Source organism: Pantherophis guttatus, chromosome 10 (assembly GCF_059756535.1).
Source record: "Pantherophis guttatus breed Tessera chromosome 10, ASM5975653v1, whole genome shotgun sequence".
Taxonomy (NCBI): Eukaryota; Metazoa; Chordata; class Lepidosauria; order Squamata; family Colubridae; genus Pantherophis; species Pantherophis guttatus.
In genome coordinates, this window is record NC_142072.1 from 5995637 (window position 1) to 6016130 (window position 20494).

General features: G+C 45.2%; 1 protein-coding gene across 1 annotated transcript; it reads right to left on the bottom strand.

Annotated features, from left to right (window-relative positions):
• Window positions 1–426: 426 nt before the first annotated feature.
• Window positions 427–12223, bottom strand: LOC148112361 (phospholipase A2 inhibitor and Ly6/PLAUR domain-containing protein-like). Its single transcript, XM_087876453.1, has 5 exons — window positions 12115–12223; window positions 10494–10619; window positions 9799–9951; window positions 1560–1706; window positions 427–851 (listed from the first exon to the last, which is right to left on the bottom strand). The coding sequence occupies exons 1-5, from the start codon at window positions 12170–12172 to the stop codon at window positions 685–687; spliced, it is 651 nt and encodes a 216-aa protein (XP_087732579.1). The 5' UTR covers window positions 12173–12223; the 3' UTR covers window positions 427–684.
• Window positions 12224–20494: the final 8271 nt, after the last annotated feature.

The following is a 20494-nucleotide window of genomic DNA, read 5'->3' on the forward strand; positions in this document are numbered from 1 at the left end:
TTGAGCTCTGGCATGCATGCGTGCACTGGCCATCTGATTTTCAGGCCTTCTGGGCCCATCAGAAGTTGGCAAACGGGCCATTTCCGACCTCCGGAGGGCCTCTGTGGTGTGGGGGTTTGGGAAGGTCGTTTTCACCCTACCAGGCCCACTGTGCCATCGAGTGCCAAAAGCGGGGTGGTGGTGGTCCGGGGGGGGGGTCCGTGTGTATAGAATTATGGGTGTGACCCCCCCGTGCTCCCCTTATTTTTGGCACGTGATGGCAAAAAAGTTAGCCCTCACTGACCTATAAGGTCCCTTCCAACTCTGTTAATCTGTTAATCTGAACCGAGTCAAGAATGGGTGACATAGAGGAGGGAATGACCACTTTATCAAAGCTGTCTTCTCCTGGGTGTCCAAACACTCCTTAAGAAAATACACAGACACAAATGCTTTCAACACCACAATTTATTGTCATTATGATTTAGTGAAAATGGAATGTTTAGAGAAAAACCACCTTCCCTTCAGCTGCTAGGAGCCCAAACACAGCATTTCAACCCTCTCAGGACTGCTCCTCCATATTTTAAATTACTACCAAGCTCTCAAGAATGCTTAACCCCAAACCTCTGTTACTCTTACTACCGAAGCTCCAACCTCCTTCTCACTTTTATACATCCTGAAAGACAAAGGAAGAAGGCTATAATCTGACTACATGGAAAGAAAACTGTTGTCAAGTGATAATGGCACAGTGTTACACGCCTTCCTGGTGCTGAGTACTACAAGGCCATTGGCCTTTCGCACCTCTCCGTCAGGATAGGTACACATGTTTGGGGTTGCGCATCCTTGGAACCAACCCTCCTCTTGGATAGCTCCAACTGTGGAGGAAAAAAAAGGAAGAATAAGAATCTCAGGAGACGTTATTGCGAGGATATTATAAAACAAAGATAGTTTTCCTCTTGACAAACTCCTGAGCGTAGCCACTCTTTGGGAAAATCCTTTGTACATGCTGCCTGTCACACCCCCTGGCCACGCCCACCATGGCCACGCCCACCCAGCCGGTCATTAGGGCAGAGAACTGGGTGTTAAATTCTTTGATTCCCATCACTGTAATTAGATCTTTAACTTCAGCAGCTCGGCAATGGATGCTCTTTCGATGTTTTTGAGCCATCCTGCAATCAGTCTGCCTCTCCCTCTCCCAAATTTTTAATCTCCTCCCCCATCTTTAGCTCAGCAGACTAAAAGCACTGTTATTAACATCAGCTGCCTGCAATTACTGCAAGTTCAAATCTCACCAGGCTCAAGGTTGACTCAGCCTTCCATCCTTTCTAAGGTAGGTAAAATGAGGACCCAGTTTGTGGGGCAATAAGCTGACTTTGTATAAATATACAAAAGTATGAAGGCTATTGCTTAACGCATTGTAAGCCGCCCTGAGTCTCCGGAGAAGGGCGGCATATAAATCAAATTAAAAAAAAAAACTTTTTGGATTTTAATTATTTATTTTTGGTTACCTGGATTTTCTTCTTCTCTTTCTATCATTTCTCTGATTTAGGGGAAAAAAAACAAAACAAAAAGATTGCACTCACATGTATTCAAGGTAAAATTCATGTTGAGACAACGCGTCTCTTGGCCAAGGCAGAGGATTGGCTGAGTTGGCTGGTGGGAATCTCTGTGTGTTGTGTATGATCCAAAACATACCAATCCATTGGGTTTGAGTTCATCACGGAATGGCACTGTAGGAATCAACCCAAGGTTAGCAAACTTTTTCATGGCCACCGTCCCATATTAAATCCCAAATCCTTTTGCATTCTGGCTTCCAGGATTCCCAGCCAGGTCAGGATTTGTAATCCAAGAGTCTGAAGGTAGAGCTGGACCAGGAATGAGGATGGCACCTCAATCCATCTTCTCCATCACAAATCCACCCTGAGGCATGTTCTGAAGCTCCCCTTCAGAATAGATGGTTTCCCCCCCTCCTCTTGACCCCTTATGAGCCCTTCTGAGAGAATAGTCTGTAGGGCTCACTTCCCCTTAGGACAATCCTAGCTCTGATTGGCAACTTCAGTAATTGAAGCCAGGGGTGGGTTTCAAAAATCGTCACTACCGGTTGTGGGTGCGCATGCGCTCACACATGTGCATGATGCTTCTGCACATGTGCAGAAGCATCTGGGTGGGCGGGCGATGTCTCCCGCCGCGGCTGCTAACAGTTCACCCAAACCGGGGGGAACCAGTAACAACTCACCACTGTTTGAAGCTCTTCTTTCTCCTCCAATGGTTGACTGCAACTCTAGGCAGCCATTTCAACCTGGGTTGCTTGACTGCCATGTTCTCCACTGACACATAGCTGCTATTTTTATCTTATACAGGTAGTCCTCAACTTACCACGGTTCATTTAATGACCGTTCAAAGTTATAACAGCCCTGAGTATTAAAAAGTGACTTATGACCACTTTTCACCCCTTATGACCACGGCGGCATCCTCATGGTCGCATGATTTTCATTCGGATGCTTGGCAACTGACTCACATTTATGACAGTTGCTGTGTCCTGGCGTCGTGTGGTCCCCTTTTGCGACCTTTTGACAAGCAGAGTCAATGGGGAAGGCCAGATTCACTTAACAGGCGTGTTACTAATTCAACAACTGCAGTGATTCACTTAGCAAATGTGGTAACATAAGTCGTAAAATGGGGCAAAGATCATGTAACAAATTTCTCACTTAGCAATGTAAATTTGGGGCTCAATTGTGGCCGTAATTTGAGGACTACCTGTGGTTGACCCAACAATGGCTCACTCTGTCACTGCGTTATTTTATTTACCAGCTGAGCTCATTATTTCTGGACTATCTGACTCTCCGTACCTTGCCAAGAATTGTTATCAGAAGCTATTACGCATGTCCATCCACCCACATTCCTTCTCACTCTTTCCTTTGTTCTCTTTCCAGAAAGGTCCGGCTAAGAGATAGCCGGCCCGAATTACTTTCAAAAATGTAACAATTTACTTTTCTTAGTTAATGAGGTGTTTTATTTTCTTTATAACAAATAAATGAGTTTTATTAGAAACCTTCCTTCGCGTTTCTTTTCAGAATATTGCAACTTGGAATAAGCCTCGATTCATCTCCTCCTCTAAACCAGGGTAATTAGTCCCAGAGCCAAACATGGGATTAATAAATGCCCTGACATCTGGTAGCTCGGATGGTTTGATTTATGGCTTTTTTCCCTTGTTTTGTTATTTCTGATAAGAGCGCATAGGCAATCAGTTTTTAGCTACTGAGGTACGCTAATTATATTGCTGAGATGCCGAAACAGAAGTAAAACAAATACAAAATGTATTTTGCTGAGAAGGTGGCAGAAAGGAGGTTTCCAGATTTCCAGCCTCTTACTACAGCCACACGCCTGGAACAAGAAAAAGCCGTGGGAACAGAAATGGAGACAGATAAGACAGAAGCTGTTTTTGAAGATGATGATTTACGACTGAGGTCAGTAACATTTTCTTCTGATCTTCCAAGCTCTGAAAAAGTCTTCCCAGAACCTTCTGAATTTGTAACGCTCGATGCAAGGCTAAAGCACACTGCTGAGCAAAATTCCTCCCACACAGAGAGAGAAACAATTCATTATTCTCCTCGAAGCTCTAAGCTCACCCTGGATGAGCTGGCTATGAAAGCCTATCGTGACCGTATAAAACTCTATGAACAGCAGCTATCCCAGGCAAAAATGGCTATATCTATGCTTGAGCAAGATAAGGGAGATAACTTAAATTTTTCAAAAAGCGCCATATTGTCTTCTTGCTCAGAGCCAAAGACACTCCCCCTGGTGGATTCTGTGTCAGGCCAATTAAGACAGAGGGCACTGCATACGTCACATGAAAGTCTCCCTGATCAAATTACACATGTCTTACATAACCACTCCTACTCAAAAGCATACAATGCCCCGTATGCAAAGCTGCCCGAAGCTAAAGGTGCAGTGCCATCTGCTGGCAAAAGTAATTTACTACAAGAAGCTGAAATGCCACAAGTGTTTCCACAGGCCCAAACTCAAACACCCCCTGGCGGTGTTGGTGTCCTTTTAGATGGAATACAGCAAAGGCAAATGACTGCATCTCCAGCAGGTCATGCCAATATTGCAGCTCAAGCACAAATGGCAACTGGAATACAGCAGATTCCAGTGAATCAGCCACAGCAGCTACAAATGCCTGCATATGTGCCCCAGCCACAAGTGCAAATAGGGCCACCTCCTGGCCCACCTCCAATGGCACAACCAAGACCATTTTTAGGTCCACAACAGGCACAGCAAATACCACAGGCATTTCTGCCAGCACAGCCAGCATACCAAGTGCAGGCTCCTTACCAGGCATTTTCTGTCTCTCCACTAACTGGTGAGTCAAAACTAAAAATGTCTGAACTCCACGGTTCGAGATTGAAACCTGGTGAACAAATTGGAGGACATTTGACCAAACTGAAAGGTCTGAGAACAGAATTGAGAGAAAGAGGCCATAACATTGAAGATATCCAAATGATCAGCATCATCATTAACTCTTTGAATTATGAATGGAAAGATGCTGTTACAAAAATTAACCAAGTCCCAATTGCTCAACGCACAGTGAACAATGTCTGTAGGCTTTTAATTGAAGAAGAGGCATTCATGTTGGCCACGCCACACTTGAGAGGACCACCCGCATCAAGAGCTCCAGCTAGGCGCCCCTTCCGAGGAAGGACCTACGCTCCAAGGATGCCAAGATGCTACACCTGTAATCGTGTGGGACATGCCACCCGGGATTGTCCCCAACGAGCTCCAGCTCCCGTCACGTACCAGCCCAGAGGAACAGATTCCAGAGGCAGAGGCAGAGGCGGAAGACAAGGTCGTCGTGGTCCCCAGCGTGATCCACAAACTCCACTCGCCACATTGGCTTTAACCAATGATCCACAACCTCAACCAGAGTACGACAGACGACTCCTGTGGACTTTAGACAGTGGTGCAGCATTGCATGTTACCTACAGAAAGGAACTTTTCACAGAGATGCACGAGCCTGAACCAGAACTACGTGAACTTTATTCTTTTTCAAATCATCCTTGTCAGGTCAAAGGAAAAGGAACTGTTTATGTTGAAGAGCTCGATGCATTCATTCCTGATGTTTATTACATACCAACAGCAACCAGTAATTTGCTTAGTCAGTTTCACTTGTCTAGAATGTTAAAGTTCCAAGTTCACCACCTTGAAAAAGCAAGATACATAGTTAAAGATGGAGATATTGTTGCTGAAACCATATTAATTGGTGGTGTTTATTACTTAAAGCCAAAGCCTAAAACACAAACACAGGCAAGTATGCAAACTCCAAAAAGGGAATGCACAGGCCCAGAGAGAGATGCTCCAGAGAGAGATCCTGTTGCTATTCCTAAGGGTCCTAGAGCCAACAAAAAGAGAGTTGGTAAACAGGTTGCTCAGAGCAAGCCTGAGGTTCCGCATAAAAATGTTAATGTTGAGAATTCACTAACAGGTAAACCTTTGCATTCCAGGTGTATCCATAAATGGCATAGAAGATTGGGGCATGCCAGTTTCCGTGTTCTTAGGAAGATGCCGGAGTTCGCAAAAGGTTTGGATCTAAAGGGGTGTAAGGTGTTTTTGGATTGTGCTGTATGCAAAAAGGCCAAATCCAAAGCAGCAGCCATTCCCAAACGCGCTACACGCCTGTCAACACGCATTTTTGATTTGGTTCACATTGACATAGTTGGTCCATTCCCGCCATCATTTGGTGGTAGAAAATATTTTCTAACAATTGTTGATAATTACTCTAGATATGGATATGTATATCCTATGAAAGAAAAATCAGAGACTTTTCAGATCTTTAAAGACTTTGCAACCCTTGTTTCTACCCAACACCAAGTTCGCATCGCCAGAATCCAGAGTGATCGTGGTGCCGAGTTCATGTCTCAGCGTTTCCAGGACTGGATGAGTAAGAATGGAATTCTTCATCAGACTTCGCCCCCTGACACACCGGCTCACAACGGAGAGGTACTGCAAACCATGATGCGTTGTCTCCTAGAAGACGCCAATCTTGATATGATATACTGGGGTGAAGCTATCAAGTACGCAAATTACATTGTCAACCGTACTTGGAGCAGTGTAACAAATCAGACTCCTTTCTTCGTGTTGTATGGCTACAAGCCCGATCTTAAAAACATCCATATTTTTGGTTCATATGCTATGGTGAACATTCCCTTAGCTCAAAGAAGAAAAGGAAGTCCAGCAGCAAAGAGACTGAGATTTATGGGTATTGATGATAACTCAAAATGGAGCAAATTTATTGACTCTAAACATGCAATTGTGATTTCCCAATCTGCTAATTTTGAAGAAGATATTGACTGGTCCAGGATTCATTCCAATGATCCTGGAGTTTATTTTCCCAGAGATGATACTGCTGATGCTACGCAGATTGATGATCAAGATTCCACTGATTCTTCTCAACCCAATGTTCCGTCTTCGCAAGCCGCGGATGCTGACACTAGCGACGAAAGTGAGGACGAGGACGAAGCAGAAGAAGATTGGACAGTTGTTCCGAAACGTTCCAAGAGGGCCACAAAAGGGATCCCTCCACAACGATATTCTTGGCAACTGACAAAAGCACCCTTGCCTTTGATTTGCAATGTCACACTTCCACCTGATAATTTCACACAAATCAAGCAGCTCCCTGATTCAGAGCAAGACAAATGGTATGAAGCAATGCAGGTTGAAATGGACAGTCTAAAGAAACTTAAAGTATTTACACCTGCAAAACCTCCAGCAAACAAAAAGGTCATTGGCACTCGATGGGTCTACAGAATCAAAAAGAAACCAAATGGTGAGTCACTGTACAAGGCCAGACTTGTAGCTCAGGGTTTCGCTCAACGTTATCCTGAGGACTACACAAATACCTACTCACCGACAGTCAGAACTGAGAGTGTAAAAATTGCTTTAGCAACTGCAACTATCCTTGGTTTAGAAGTTTTCCAGTTTGATGTTGACACGGCTTATCTACATGCAGACCTAGACGAAGAGATCTACGTGAGAAGTCCTCCAGGATTCCGACAGCAAGAAGGGGATACCTGGTTCCTAAACAAAAGTCTCTATGGTCTGAAACAATCTGATTTAATGTGGTATTTATGTCTTACTGACAAACTAAATTCAATGGGCTTTATTAAGTCCAAAACTGATGAGTGCGTGTTCACAAAAAGATCTAACAATGCATATGAGATAGTTCTTGTTTATGTTGATGATATTGTTTATATTGGTCCAAATAAGCAAATGAGTGAAATTTTTGCCAAAGCTTTGCAGAGATACTTCACATTGAAATTATTGGGTCACATTAGCACTTATTTAGGTGTTCAGATTGAAAAAACACAGAAGTGGTTTAGTCTTTCACAAGAAGATAAAATTGAACAAGTTTTTGCATCATTGCAACATGAAAGATGCTAACACAACAAAGACACCCATGCAAACAGATTTTCACAACTTGACACAAGAAGAAAGTCCTGAATTCGAGGATCAAACACTTTATCGTTCAGTCATTGGGTCACTATTGTACATTAGTAGTTGGACCAGACCCGACATTGCACTTAGTGTTAATCTCTTATCTCGACACGTAGGTAAGGCAAAACAGTTTCATTGGACATGTATTAAGAAATTACTGAGATACCTAAAATACACCAAACATTTGAAGTTATTGTTAGAACCAACACATACTGATTATGCAGAATTATGTTGTTATGCAGATTCTGATTGGGCAAGTGATAAGAAATCACGTAAAAGTACTTCAGGTTATATGATGTTCTTAAATGGATGTCCTGTTTATTGGCAAGTACGTAAACAAAATTTTGTTTCTTGTTCATCTACTGAAGCTGAATATGCTTGTGTTTCAGATGCATGTAATTCTCTAACTTGGTTTGATGCTTTAGTCACAGATATCTGGACACACCCAATCCGACCAATCACCGTGATGGAAGACAATGAATCGGTGGTTTATATTTCTGAATCTCATTTTACAGGTTCTAGGTCCAGACACATTGACATCCATTATCAAAATATAAAACATTTAGTGAAAAAAGGTTTTGTCAAAATGCAATATGTATCTACACATGATCAAATTGCTGATATGCTCAACAAACCACTTCCAGCAGCTCAACATGAGTATCTGCGCAAGAAGATGTGCCTTATTTGATGATGTACTGATATTCGCTCAACTGGCAAAGAGGGGGAATGTCACTGCGTTATTTTATTTACCAGCTGAGCTCATTATTTCTGGACTATCTGACTCTCCGTACCTTGCCAAGAATTGTTATCAGAAGCTATTACGCATGTCCATCCACCCACATTCCTTCTCATTCTTTCCTTTGTTCTCTTTCCAGAAAGGTCCGGCTAAGAGATAGCCGGCCCGAATTACTTTCAAAAATGTAACAATTTACTTTTCTTAGTTAGTGAGGTGTTTTATTTTCTTTATAACAAATAAATGAGTTTTATTAGAAACCTTCCTTCGCGTTTCTTTTCAGAATATTGCAACTTGGAATAAGCCTCGATTCATCTCCTCCTCTCAACCAGGGTAATTAGTCCCAGAGCCAAACATGGGATTAATAAATGCCCTGACACACTCAACTAATGAACTTTCATTAAGTCATCATTTTTAAAGAAGAGATTGGATAACCATTTGTCTGAAATGGTATAGGGCAGTGATGGCTAACTTTTATGCCATTGTGTGCCAGGAGGGTGGTGGGGGAGATAAACGCACGTGTGCCCATACCCATAATTCTTGTGTCCAGCCCTGCGCATGCGCGTGCAACTCCCCTCCCCCCGCTACTGTTCCCAGCCTCCAGGGCCTCACTAGGAGTCTCTGGAGGCTGGAGAACAGCAAAAAAGTCACTTCCTGTCCCACAGGGAGTTGGGAAATGGGCTGTTTCAGGCCTCCGGAAGGCCTCTGAAGGAGTGGGGAAGGCTGTTTTCGCCCTCCCCAGATGCATAGAGAGGATCTGGAGCCAGGCGAGAAAGAAAAACGGGTCTTCCCCACCCCCCCAGGTCTTCCGGAGGCAGGAAACAGCGTGTTTCCTTACTTCTGGTGGGCCCTGAACGCCCAAAAATCAGCTGGGTGGTGCACGTATGCGTGCCAGAGCTGAGCTGCCTGTCCACTGATATGGCTATGCTTGCCACCTGTGGCACGCGTGCCATATGTTCGCCATCACGGGTATAGAGTTTCCTGCTTGAGCAGGGGGTTGGCCTAGAAGACCTCCAAGGTCCCTCCCAACTCTGTTATTCTGTTATTCCTCACCCTCTCACTCCCTGAAGCTTGCTGCTCCATTGAGACTTTACATCTCTTTGGAGGCATGTATGTTGGTGCTGTTGCTTTCTCCTTAAAAGGTAAAGGTAAAGATGTGCTAGTCGTTCCTGACTCTAGGGGGCGGTGCTCATCTCTGTTTGAAAGCCGAAGAGCCAGCACTGTCCAAAGACGTCTCCGTGGTCATGTAGCTGGCATGATTAAACACCAAAGGCGCACGGAGCACTGTTCCCTTCCCACCAAAGGTGGGTCCCTATTTTTCTACTTGCATTTTTTTTTATGTGCTTTCAAACTGCTAGGTTGACAGAAGCTGGGAGAAGTCACGGGAGCTCACAGCGTTACGCAGCACTAGGGATTCGAACACCTGAACTGCCAAACTTTCAATCAACAAGCTCAGCGTCTTAGCCACTGAGCCACTGAGCATCTCCTTGCTTTCTCCTTAAACTGGGTCAAATTTGCTCCCCCGGCTTTCTCACTCCCTGCCCACAGTACTGCCAAATTTAAGGCTATGCAAAGAAACATTGAGTTGAGTTACTTACACAGAAGAGGCAGGGTATTGCAACCGTCTGACTGGCAACAGAAAGTGTACGTTTGAGCATATTTTCCCTGTGCGGAGGTGATACTGTAAATGCCATCAATACAATCCTCCGCCCTTGCACAAGACTTAGCCGTGTATCTGAGTGAAGGAGTGGCTGTGAAACAGAGAGGAAATGCTGGGATTTAGGAAAAACAAAACAAAATAACGGCAATGTTTAAAAAGCACCCTGCTCGATTAAATATTTTATTCGAATTCCCTTGTATTAATAGATGTTGACTGGTCAAGAAGATGATATGGTTTTCCTTAATAGGAGAAATAGCACAGAAGCAGGAATTTCAAGGCACAAAATTACCCCATTGGAGATGGTTTCCTCCATTTATTTCAGGGAAGGAGGAAGAGTTAATTTTGACAGGTGAACTTCTAGAAACTATTCTGCAGAGTTAAATGAACACTGCATCCCTTTCGTTCTCTTACCACTTTTCTCCCTGTGTTTTCCATGTACGACAGAGCAACAGAAAACAATATTTTTTGCCAACAGAACATTTCTAGTAAATATAACCCACTGAAATTGGCAGAATACGTTGAAGTCAATGGTGAAATCCACCTTCAAGGAAACTGACCTATTCCTTGATGCTTGAGATACTGAGTGATGGTAATATGGACTTGTCAGCTAAACTGAAAAGACATTTCACTCACTCAGAGAAATAAAGTAAGTCAAGGAAAGGCAATGTGTTTGGTCTGGTTCACACTCCGTCAATGCCATGTCCTCGTTTCTACATTCTCCTCTAGTGGCCAAACAGGTCTGGCATTTTAGAGATGTGACTGCAGAGGAGAGAAGCAAAATGGTTATATATGTAGTGAGCCAACCAAGTTATGCAACAGTTACTTAAAACCCCTTTTTAGACTTCCAAATTAACTACCCTGTTTCCCCCAAAATAAGAAATCCCCTGATAATAAGCCCAATTGAGTTTTTGAGTGCATGGCAATAAGACTAAGTGCTTATTTCAGGGTTCAAAAAAAATATATGAGACAGGGTCTTATTTTCAGGAAACACGGTAGACGAGACAAGAACAGTTTTTCCCCGAACACCATCACTCTGCTAAACAAATAATTCCCTCAACAGTGTCAAACTATTCACTAAGTCTGCACTACTATTAATCTTCTCATCGTTCCCACCACCCATCTCCTTCCACTTATGACTATATGACTGTATGAACGTATGAACTTTTATGTACAATGAGAGCATATGCACCAAGACAAATTCCTTGTGTGTCCAATCACACTTGGCCAATAAAGAATTCTATTCTATTCTATTCTATTCTATTCTATTCTATTCTATTCTATTCTATTCTATTCTATTCTATTCATAACATTTTTTTCTAGGTGTGTCTCCTAAAACATTTCTAACAAATGTTTGAATCTTAGAAGGTTAGAGATTGAAAAATAAGGGTATCAGAAATTAGCTCAGCTTTTAAATAGGAAGGATGATCTTTCATTCAGTTCTTCAGATGAGATTCTCTCCCAAACCCTTCTTTTTATTATTGATTGAGATCGGCCTTCTAAACACGCTGAATGGGTGCCAGCATATTAAGAACCAATACAGAGTATCCTGAGACTATGAGGAAGGGTTAGGTAGGTTTATAATCTATGAAATTCATTTTAGTGTCTTGGTTGAAAACATTGAATTAGGAGCTGGTGCTGTGTCCCACCGGCGGCCAGCAGAGCGGGTGGCAGACTCAGACAGTGAGGAGGTTGGGGAGGAACATGAGCCAGTCCTGGGGTCTGCGGAAGGCTCTGATGAATGCTCTGCATCAGAGGCAGAGATGGGGCCAGGGCCGTCTGACAATTGTCAGCTGCCTTCGGAGTTGGATATCAGTGGGGCAGAAGAAGAGTTGGTGCCTGTTCCCGATGTGCGCATGCACAGAGCTGCCACCGCGGACCAAGTGAAGCCAACTCTGACCTCAGTTAATTCGTGCCTTAGCTCTGACCCTGTTTTCCCCTCCCTCCAAGGTGTGTCATCAATCACATTCCCCAACAAAGCAATTTTGTGGGTTGTAGAATCCCTCCCTCTGGCCACTGTGGGTTTCCATGGAGATGGCCTTGACATTTGCTGGCTGGAATGTGCTTTGTTCCTCGCTGTAGCTGTGAGGCTCGATTCCCTATCCCCCTGCCTATGGCAACTCGAAAGGAGGTCAGGAATGCTTGGTGAGTTGACACAGAGAGATGAAGATGTCTGTCTATCCATGTGTCTTTATCCATGTAAGAAACCTCCCTTTACCAACTCTCTAGAATCTCAATGTTGAATAGCAATACTCACCACCTGTCAATAAGACCGAGGAGATGAGGCAGAAGAAGACAACAAGAGCAGCAGCCATGGTATCTGAAGAGTGACTCCAGTGTTGTCCTGAAGCCAACAAGTGAATGCACTGAATTTTATAGTTATTGGAGTGTGGCTCCCCTGTAGGATGTTTTGGAGCAATTCCCTCCGGTGGGTGGAATGGAAGACATGAGTGATCACCAAATCCCACACAAAGTAGAGTAATAAGAACTTGCCCAGTGAAATGGCGAAAGCGGCAACGTCAATGGAGAACAACCAAGTTGATTGAGGTTTGTTGGGATCATGAAGTAACTCGGTGGGTTCTTTAAGTTAAGCAAGAATTGATTCCAATCATAAGTAGGGGATTGAAGGAGGGGTGAAATCCAGCAGGTTCTGACAGGTTCTGGCGAACCAGACGCAGAAAATTTGAACAGTTTGGAGAACCGGTAGCGGAAATTTTGAGTAGTTCGGAGAACTGGCAAGTACCACCTCTGGCTGGTCCCAGACTGGGATGGGAATGGAGATTTTGCGGTATCCTTCCCCTGCCATGCCCACCAAGCCACATCACACCCACCAAGCCGGTAGTAAAAAAAATTGGATTTCTCACCACTGCACTGAAGAGGAAATATCTTCCTTCTCTTTTATTTTTATTTTTATATTTCGGAAAGGAGAGCAAGAGGAAGCTTGCTACAGTAATGTGCCAACATGTCTAACATGGGTCAGTGGTGATGATGAAGGATAGCATTTTGTTTTTATTCATTGAGAAACAGCAAAGTACCACAACCACTACTCGACTATTCAATGGAGGGCTTGGCCAACACAGCTCCTTTTATTGGAAGAGAAAGAAGGAGGTTGCGGTGGGATGTTGGACTTTATCAGGGATGGAGATTAAATTTGCATGGTGTTTTTGCAATGGTTTAATGAGGATTTGTGTGGGTCAGTAATAGATGTATTCCTAAAGGAAATCAACCCTATCCTTGGAAGGACAGATACTGAAGCTGAAGCTGAAGTCACCAAATGAGAAGAGAGGACACATTAGAAAAGACCCTGATGTTGGGAAAGACTGAAGGCAAAAGAAGGAGGTGGCAGAGGATGAGATGGTTAGATATTGTTATCAATGTAGTGAGAATGAGTTTGGGCAGACTCTTGGAGACTGTGGAGGATGGGCAGGCCTGGCGTGGCTGTGCTCCATGGGGTCATGAAGAGTCAGACACGACTTAGTGACTGAACAACAACAATAACAACAACAACAACAAGTAGATGAAGACTGAATGTGCAAAGACCGGCACTCGTGTTGCAAATTAGCAGATATGGGAAGAAACAAGACTTCTGAATTGTGAATGATTGGGAGGAAATTGTGTCAGGCTTTCTTGGTAGATCAGATAGGAACACAATTAGATGAACTAATTCTACCTTATTGTAAAGCTCAGTGGTGGTTTCAAATTTTTTTACTACCAGTTCTGTAGGTGTGGCTTGGTGGGTGTGGCATGGCTTGGTGGGCGTGGCAGGGAAAGGATACTATAAAATCTCCATTCCCTCCCCACTCCAGGGGAAGGATACTGCAAAATCTCCATTCCCTCCCAACTCCAGGGGAAGGGTACTGCAAAATCCCCATTCCCTCCCCTCTCCAGGGGAAGGATACTGCAAAATCCCCATTTCCTCCTGATCAGCTGGGACTCGGGAGGCAGAGCATAGATGGGGGTGGGGCCAGTCAGAGGTGGTATTTGCTGGTTCTCCGAACTACTCGCTACCGGTTCTCTGAACTACTCAAAATTTCCGCTACCGGTTCTCCAGAACTGGTCAGAATCTGCTGAAACCCACCTCTGGTAAAGCTACATTACCAGAATCTGGCAGGTCTGAAAAAACAATTCTTCCCATCCTTTTTATACCCCAAGAGACTTGGGATCAGTGGTGAGATTCAGCCATTTCGCACCACTTCGGGGGAACCGGTTGTTAACTTTTTGAGCAGTTTGGTGAACTGGTTGTTGGAAGAAATCATTAGGGCAGAGAACCGGTTGTTAAATTATTTGAATCCCACCACTGCTTGGGATTGTCTCTTCTGACTTTCTTGTCTCGTCCACTATCTATTTGCAGACTATGCTGTGTCTTATCTGACCAATCCCTTGGTAGAATTTCTTCAACCAGTCTCCCTTTCCCATACAAATTACAAGAAGACATTTTAACAAATACTACACAAAAAGGTGATGGAATGTGCACCTGTAGGAGCAGTGGGGGAGTCTTTTGGCAACACAAAGTTTTCCCACAAAGAAGTCCAGTTTTAGAGACCGTGCAATCCCAAACTGGATGAGGAGGAGGTTCATGGTAGTCACACCCTAGAATCTGTCAAGATGTAGGTAAGAAATTTACAACTTTAGTTTGGTAAGATTCTGTCAATTAGGTGTAAATAAATAAAGAGTCAGACTTGCTTGGGTCTTGTTATCTTGTCCCTGCCTTGGGCTTGTATGGACATGTCTTCTCATGCCTAGCAATATACAAAGAGCCCTCCTTATTGTTGTCACTCTCCTTACTTGGTCATGAATCTCTAGGGAGAAAAAAACCCAATATTCGCATTAGCACACAGATAGTGCAGAGAGCATTGATGCAGGCAGTTCTTGGTAGCCCAAGAATGGGCCATGTAACACCACTGCACCTGGAAGGGATCTTGGAGGTTGTTCCATTGGTTCATTGTCCTCAGTGTCAGGAAGTTTCTCCTTAATTCCAGGTTGCTTTTCTCCGTGATTGATTTCCACCCATTGTTTCTTGTCCTGCCTTCAGGTACTCTGGAAAATAAGTTGACCCCTTGTTCTTTCTGGAAGCCCCCAAATATTGAAATACTGCTATCATGTCACCCTTAGTCCTTCTTTTCTCTAGACTAGCCATACCCTAGCCATACTAGCCATAGATTCGCCATACTGCTTGGCATCCGGCACACCTAATCCAAACTCCCCTGGCATTAGACATAGAAGCTCTTCCCAACATTTATGAAGAACTCCTAGATATCTTAGACCCATTACCTTTGGGGAGAAAGATGTGACTGTCACATATAAATACCCGACCTCATGCCCATGCCAGGGGGCAGGGAGCTGATGAGATTAACTCCCAGGGTCGGTCCACCCTTACCCATTGACCCCTCCTTCCCTTAGCTCCGCCCCACAGGTACTTAAGGTCCAGCCATGCGGTCCAGAGCCAGTTCCAGTCCAACATCTGTAAGGAAGAGACATGTTATGAATAAAGACCTTTAAGTAAATGAATACTCGTGTGATGGAGTTATTGGGCTTGATCCTTGAACACTTTTTAACAGTGACAAAAGAAAATGGTAGGTAGGAGGTATTCCAAAAGAAAAGGTTTTGGCAGCTGCAACACACTGCTGGCTCATATTTAAGAGATTGTCCACTAGGACATTAAGATCCCTCTCACAGTTACTATATTACAACTCTCTTGTAATATGACCAGAAAGAATGGCAGGAGACTGCCATAAAGAAGAGGGAGTCAAGCTATTCCCCAAAGCAACTGAAGGCAGGACAAGAAGCAATGGATGTTAAGGCTTTTTGGATAAAAATCTGGTGGGTCATGCAGAATGTCTTGAAGAAAAAAATTCAATTCTCTCCACAATTGTTTTTCTTGGGTATAGTTAAGGGTTTTACATTGGGTGAAACAAAATTGATATTGTATATGAGAACAGCAGCAAGATTGTTGATAGGTAAATACTGGAAAAACGAAGCTTTGCCCACTATCGAGGAATGGACTTTGAAGAGGGCCAGTTTTGCAGAGATGGCGAAGATTTCAGCATACTTAAAAGATTGTTCACAAGAGACTTATGAATGGGAATGGAAAAAGTGGATAGAATATGTTCAGAACAAATATCAAACTAGGAAGTATCAAATAGCTTTTATTTGAAGATAATGTATTAGAAATATTTTAATGTAATGAAGATAAAAAGAAAAATTATAAGGGGGAGGGAGGTGTTCAAGTTTTATACAAGTTTTATATTAAGGTTTTTTTTTTACCTGATATGAGTATATTGTGTGGAAGTCTGGGGGGAGGGGAGGGTTAGGGAGGGTTAGGGAGGTTGGGAAGTTTGGGGTGGGTGGTGGTGGGGGAAAAAGGGTGAAAATGTAATTGTAAAACTTTTGCAATAAAAAAAAAAAAGAAGAAGCAATGGATGGAAACTAATCTATGATTAGTTTGCCTGATCTCTCCTACCCACTAAGCCACTGAGAAGCAAATCCTTCTTATCTTGGTCTCTCGTTTTCCCTGGTAGTGGAGTAGGCGGATTTTCTGACGGGACAGCTGGTTCTTCTGAAGCTTGGGCAGGAGTGCCTTGAATGTTGACCAGGACATGATCGATAACGTAGTCCCGGTGTCGATCTCCATTTCGCACGATTTGCCATCGATTTCTACTTTCGTGTAGACTTTCTCATCGTCGGTTGTGCTGGCTTGGCCAATTCTTGTGCTGTAGGTCTCCCGCTTTTGAGGTTCGCGCCGTTTTCTCGCGCCTTCATCTTTGATTGGCTGTTTTGAACGCGCCGGTTCTGGTTGGTTGCAGTAGTCACGTGACTTTCGACTATGCGGAAATTGAGCTCTGCAAACTCGTGCCAGGTGGCCTTTCCTGTTGCAACGCCTGCAAATGGCTTCTTTGTATTTACACGACTGTCTCTCGTGATCCCTGCCACAGCTAGGGCAGTTCTCGTGGCGGCGGCTTTGTTCGCTCAATTTCTTTTCGGTATGGAAGACGTCCTCGTCCAACACTTCCTCTGTGCTGGTTCGCACCTCTTCTCTGTGGACGGGGGCTGTTTTCGGCCCGTCCTTGCTTGAACTGGGACGCTGCAGCGCTTCCGAAGCTTTCGTTGATGCCTCGTGTGCTCGGGCTTCGTCTAGCGCACCGGCTAGCATTAGGTCTGGCTTGGCTAGAAGACGCCTTTGTAACCGGGTATCTCGAACCCCACAAATCAGTTGTTCAAGCAATGCATCGTCTAAGTCTCTGTAGTCACAATGCGTTGCGGCTTTTCGAAGCGCAGCCACATAAGCACTGACCGGCTCTCCTTCTTTTTGAACTCTTTGCCGGAGTTCATAGCGCTGAACAAATTTAGATGGAACTGGAGTGCAGTGGGCTTTCAGGTTGGCCTGAAGGACGTCCCAGGGAACTGTCTGGACTGGGGTTGGCTCGCAGAGGGATTCGGCCATCTCGAATATGTCTGGCCCACAGTGGCTTAAGAACAGAGCCCTTTTTCTGTTCGCAGAGAGCCCTTGCATTTCGCTTGCTTCCAGGGAGCACTCGAACCTGGTTAGATATGATCCCCACTTCTCTCGGGTCGGGTCGAACGGTTTTGGCGGAACGTAGGCAGACATGCCATGTCTCCGTGTTCGCTAGTCACCCTGGCTGAAACTCTAAGCTCTTTTTGGGTTGCCTCTTGTGTCCTCTATTTTTATTTTTTATTTTATTTTATATTGGATTTCTATACCGCCCTTCTCCCTAAGGACTCAGGGCGGTGTACAGCCAGATTAAAAAAACATGCAGAACAAATATTAAAAACAATTAAAAGATATATAAATTTGGCCCAATTAAAACTCATTTACCAATTAAAAACGTTTAAAACATTTAAAAACAGTTAAAAATTTCATCTTAAGCCAGCCCGGCTTGTTTAAATAAATGGGTTTTAAGGGCGCGACGGAAGGCACTGAGGTCTTGGATTCTCCTTATCTCTGGGGGGAGCTGATTCCAGAGGGTGGGTGCCCCCACAGAGAAGGCCCTCCCCCTGGGGGTCACCAGCCTGCATTGTTTGGCTGATGGCACCCCGAGGAGGCCCTCTCTGTGGGAGCGCACGGGTCGCTGGGAGGTCGTCGGTAGCAGCAGGCGGTCTCGCAGATAGCTAGGCCCTATGCCATGGAGCGCTTTAAAGGTGATAACCAACACCTTGAAGCGCACCCGGAAGACAACTGGGAGCCAGTGCAGCTCGCGCAGGAGCGGTGTTACATGGGAGCGCCATGCTGCTCCCGTCACTACCCGCGCTGCTGCGTTCTGGACCAGCTGGAGCCTCCGGGTGCTCCTCAAGGGGAGCCCCATGTAGAGAGCGTTGCAGTAGTCAAGGCGAGAGGTGACGAGGGCATGAGTGACTGTGCACAGGGAATCCCGATCAAGAAAGGGCCGCAACTGGCGAATCAGGCGAACCTGACAAAAGGTCCCCCTGGTTACAGCCGTCAGATGTTCCTCCAAGGACAGCTGCATATCCAGGAGGACTCCCAGATTGCGAGCCCTCTCTGTGGGGGCCAATGACTCGCCCCCAATAGTCAGTGATGGAGTCAACTGACTATATCGGGATGCCGGGAGCCACAGCCACTCAGTCTTGGAAGGGTTGAGCTTGAGCCTGTTCCTCCCCATCCAGACCCGTACAGCCTCCAGGCACTGGGACATCACTTCAAGGGCATCGTTGGGGTGGCCTGGGGTGGAGATGTACAGCTGGGTGTCATCAGCGTACTGGTGGTATCTCACCCCAAAGCCACGGATGATCTCACCCAGCGGCTTCACATAAATGTTGAACAGAAGGGGCGAGAGGACCGATCCCTGCGGCACTCCACAAATGAGAGGCCTCGAGGTCGACCTCTGCCCCCCTGCCAACACAAACTGCGACCGGTCGGAGAGAAAGGAGGAGAACCACCGCAACACGGTGCCTCCCACCCCCAACTCTTCCAGCCGGTGCAGCATGATACCATGGTCGATGGTATCAAAAGCCGCTGAGAGGTCTAACAGGACCAGAACAGAGGAACAACCCCTGTCCCGAGCCCTCCAGAGATCATCAACCAACGCGACCAATGCCGTTTCTGTGCTGTGCCCAGACCTGAAACCCGACTGGAACGGATCTAGATAAGATGTTTCCTCCAGGAATTGCGGAAACTGTCGTGCGACCACACTCTCAACAACCTTCGCCATAAAGCGAAGGTTGGAGACAGGACGATAGTTGGCCAATATTGCCGGATCCAGGCAATCTATCCCACCTTCGTCGCCAATGTTGTAGCGCAGGAATAACGAGAGGCACAAGAAGGCTAGTAACAACAGCTCTTTAATTCAGGGTGAGACTTCAGCAAAGGAACACAGGCAACAGCCCTCTTTATATACTTTTCAGGATTAACCAATCAGGATTCACTGTACATTTGAATTTCCCGCACAAAATAGATACATACATAACAATACCCAATTCTTGCAACAATATGTTTTAGCCTCTAGTCCCCTAATCGTCTTTGTTGCTCTTCTCTGCACTCTTTCTAGAGTCTCGGTGTCTTTTTTCTATCGCAGCAACCGAAACTGGATGCACTGACTATTCTATGTGTGATCTTAACAAGGCATTATAAAGCAGTACTACCACTTCATGTGATCTTGATTCTATCCCTCTGTTATTGCAGCCTTGGACTGCATTGGCTTTTTTTGGCAGCTGCAGCACTCTGCTGGCTCATATTTAAGTGGTCGTCCCACTAGGACACTAAGATCCCTCTCCCACTTACTACATGACAGCTCTCTTACAATGTGACAAGAGAGAACGCTAGGAAGTATCCCAAAAGAAAAGTGGCGAAGGGCATAGCTGCCACAGAGAGGAGGGGGTCAAGCTATTTTCCAAAGCACCTGAAGGCCAGTCAAGGAATAATGGATAGAAACTAACCAAGGAGAGATTCAACCTAGAAATGAGGAGGAACTTTCTGACAGTGAGAACAATCAACCAGTGGAACAGAAGTTGCCTTTGGAAGTTGTGGGAGCCTCATCACTTGAGGCTTTCAAGAAAAGATTGGACTGCCATTTGTCAGAAATGGTGTAGTGTAATGGTTCTGCTTGAGTGGGGCGGTTGGACTAGATGACCTATAACCAAGATGGCGAACCTATGGCACGTGTGCCACAGATGGGACACGGAGCCATATCGGTGGGCACGCAAGCTCAGCTCTGGCACGCATGCGTGCACTGGCCATCTGATTTTCAGGCCTTCTGGGCCCATCGGAAGTTGGGCCCATTTCCGACCTCCGGAGGGCCTCTGGGGGGTGGGGGGTTGGGAAGGTTGTTTTCACCCTCTCCAGGCTCCTAGAAAGTCTTTGGAGCCTGGGGAGGGCAAAAAAACAGGCCTACCAGGCCCACTGTGCCATCGAGTGCCAAAAGCGGGCGGGTCCAGGGGGGGTGCGTGCGTATAGAATTATGGGTGTGGGCACGCACGTGCGTGACCCCCCCCCCCGTGCTCCCCCCATTTTTGGCACGTGATGGCAAAAAAGTTAGCCATCACTGACCTATAAGGTCCCTTCCAACTCTGTTAATCTGAACCGAGTCAAGAATGGGTGACATAGAGGAGGGAATGACCACTTTATCAAAGCTGTCTTCTCCTGGGTGTCCAAACACTCCTTAAGA

Bases quoted from the DNA above. Each gene is read 5' to 3' on its own strand.
- LOC148112361 (XM_087876453.1), bottom strand. From the start codon at position 12,172: ATGGCTGCTGCTCTTGTTGTCTTCTTCTGCCTCATCTCCTCGGTCTTA. The intron at 9,952-10,493 runs GTGAGTGAAATG...TCTGTTTCACAG, and splicing joins GACTTACTTTATTTCTCTGA to CCACTCCTTCACTCAGATAC. The intron at 1,707-9,798 runs GTAAGTAACTCA...TGATTCCTACAG, and splicing joins CAATACCCTGCCTCTTCTGT to TGCCATTCCGTGATGAACTC.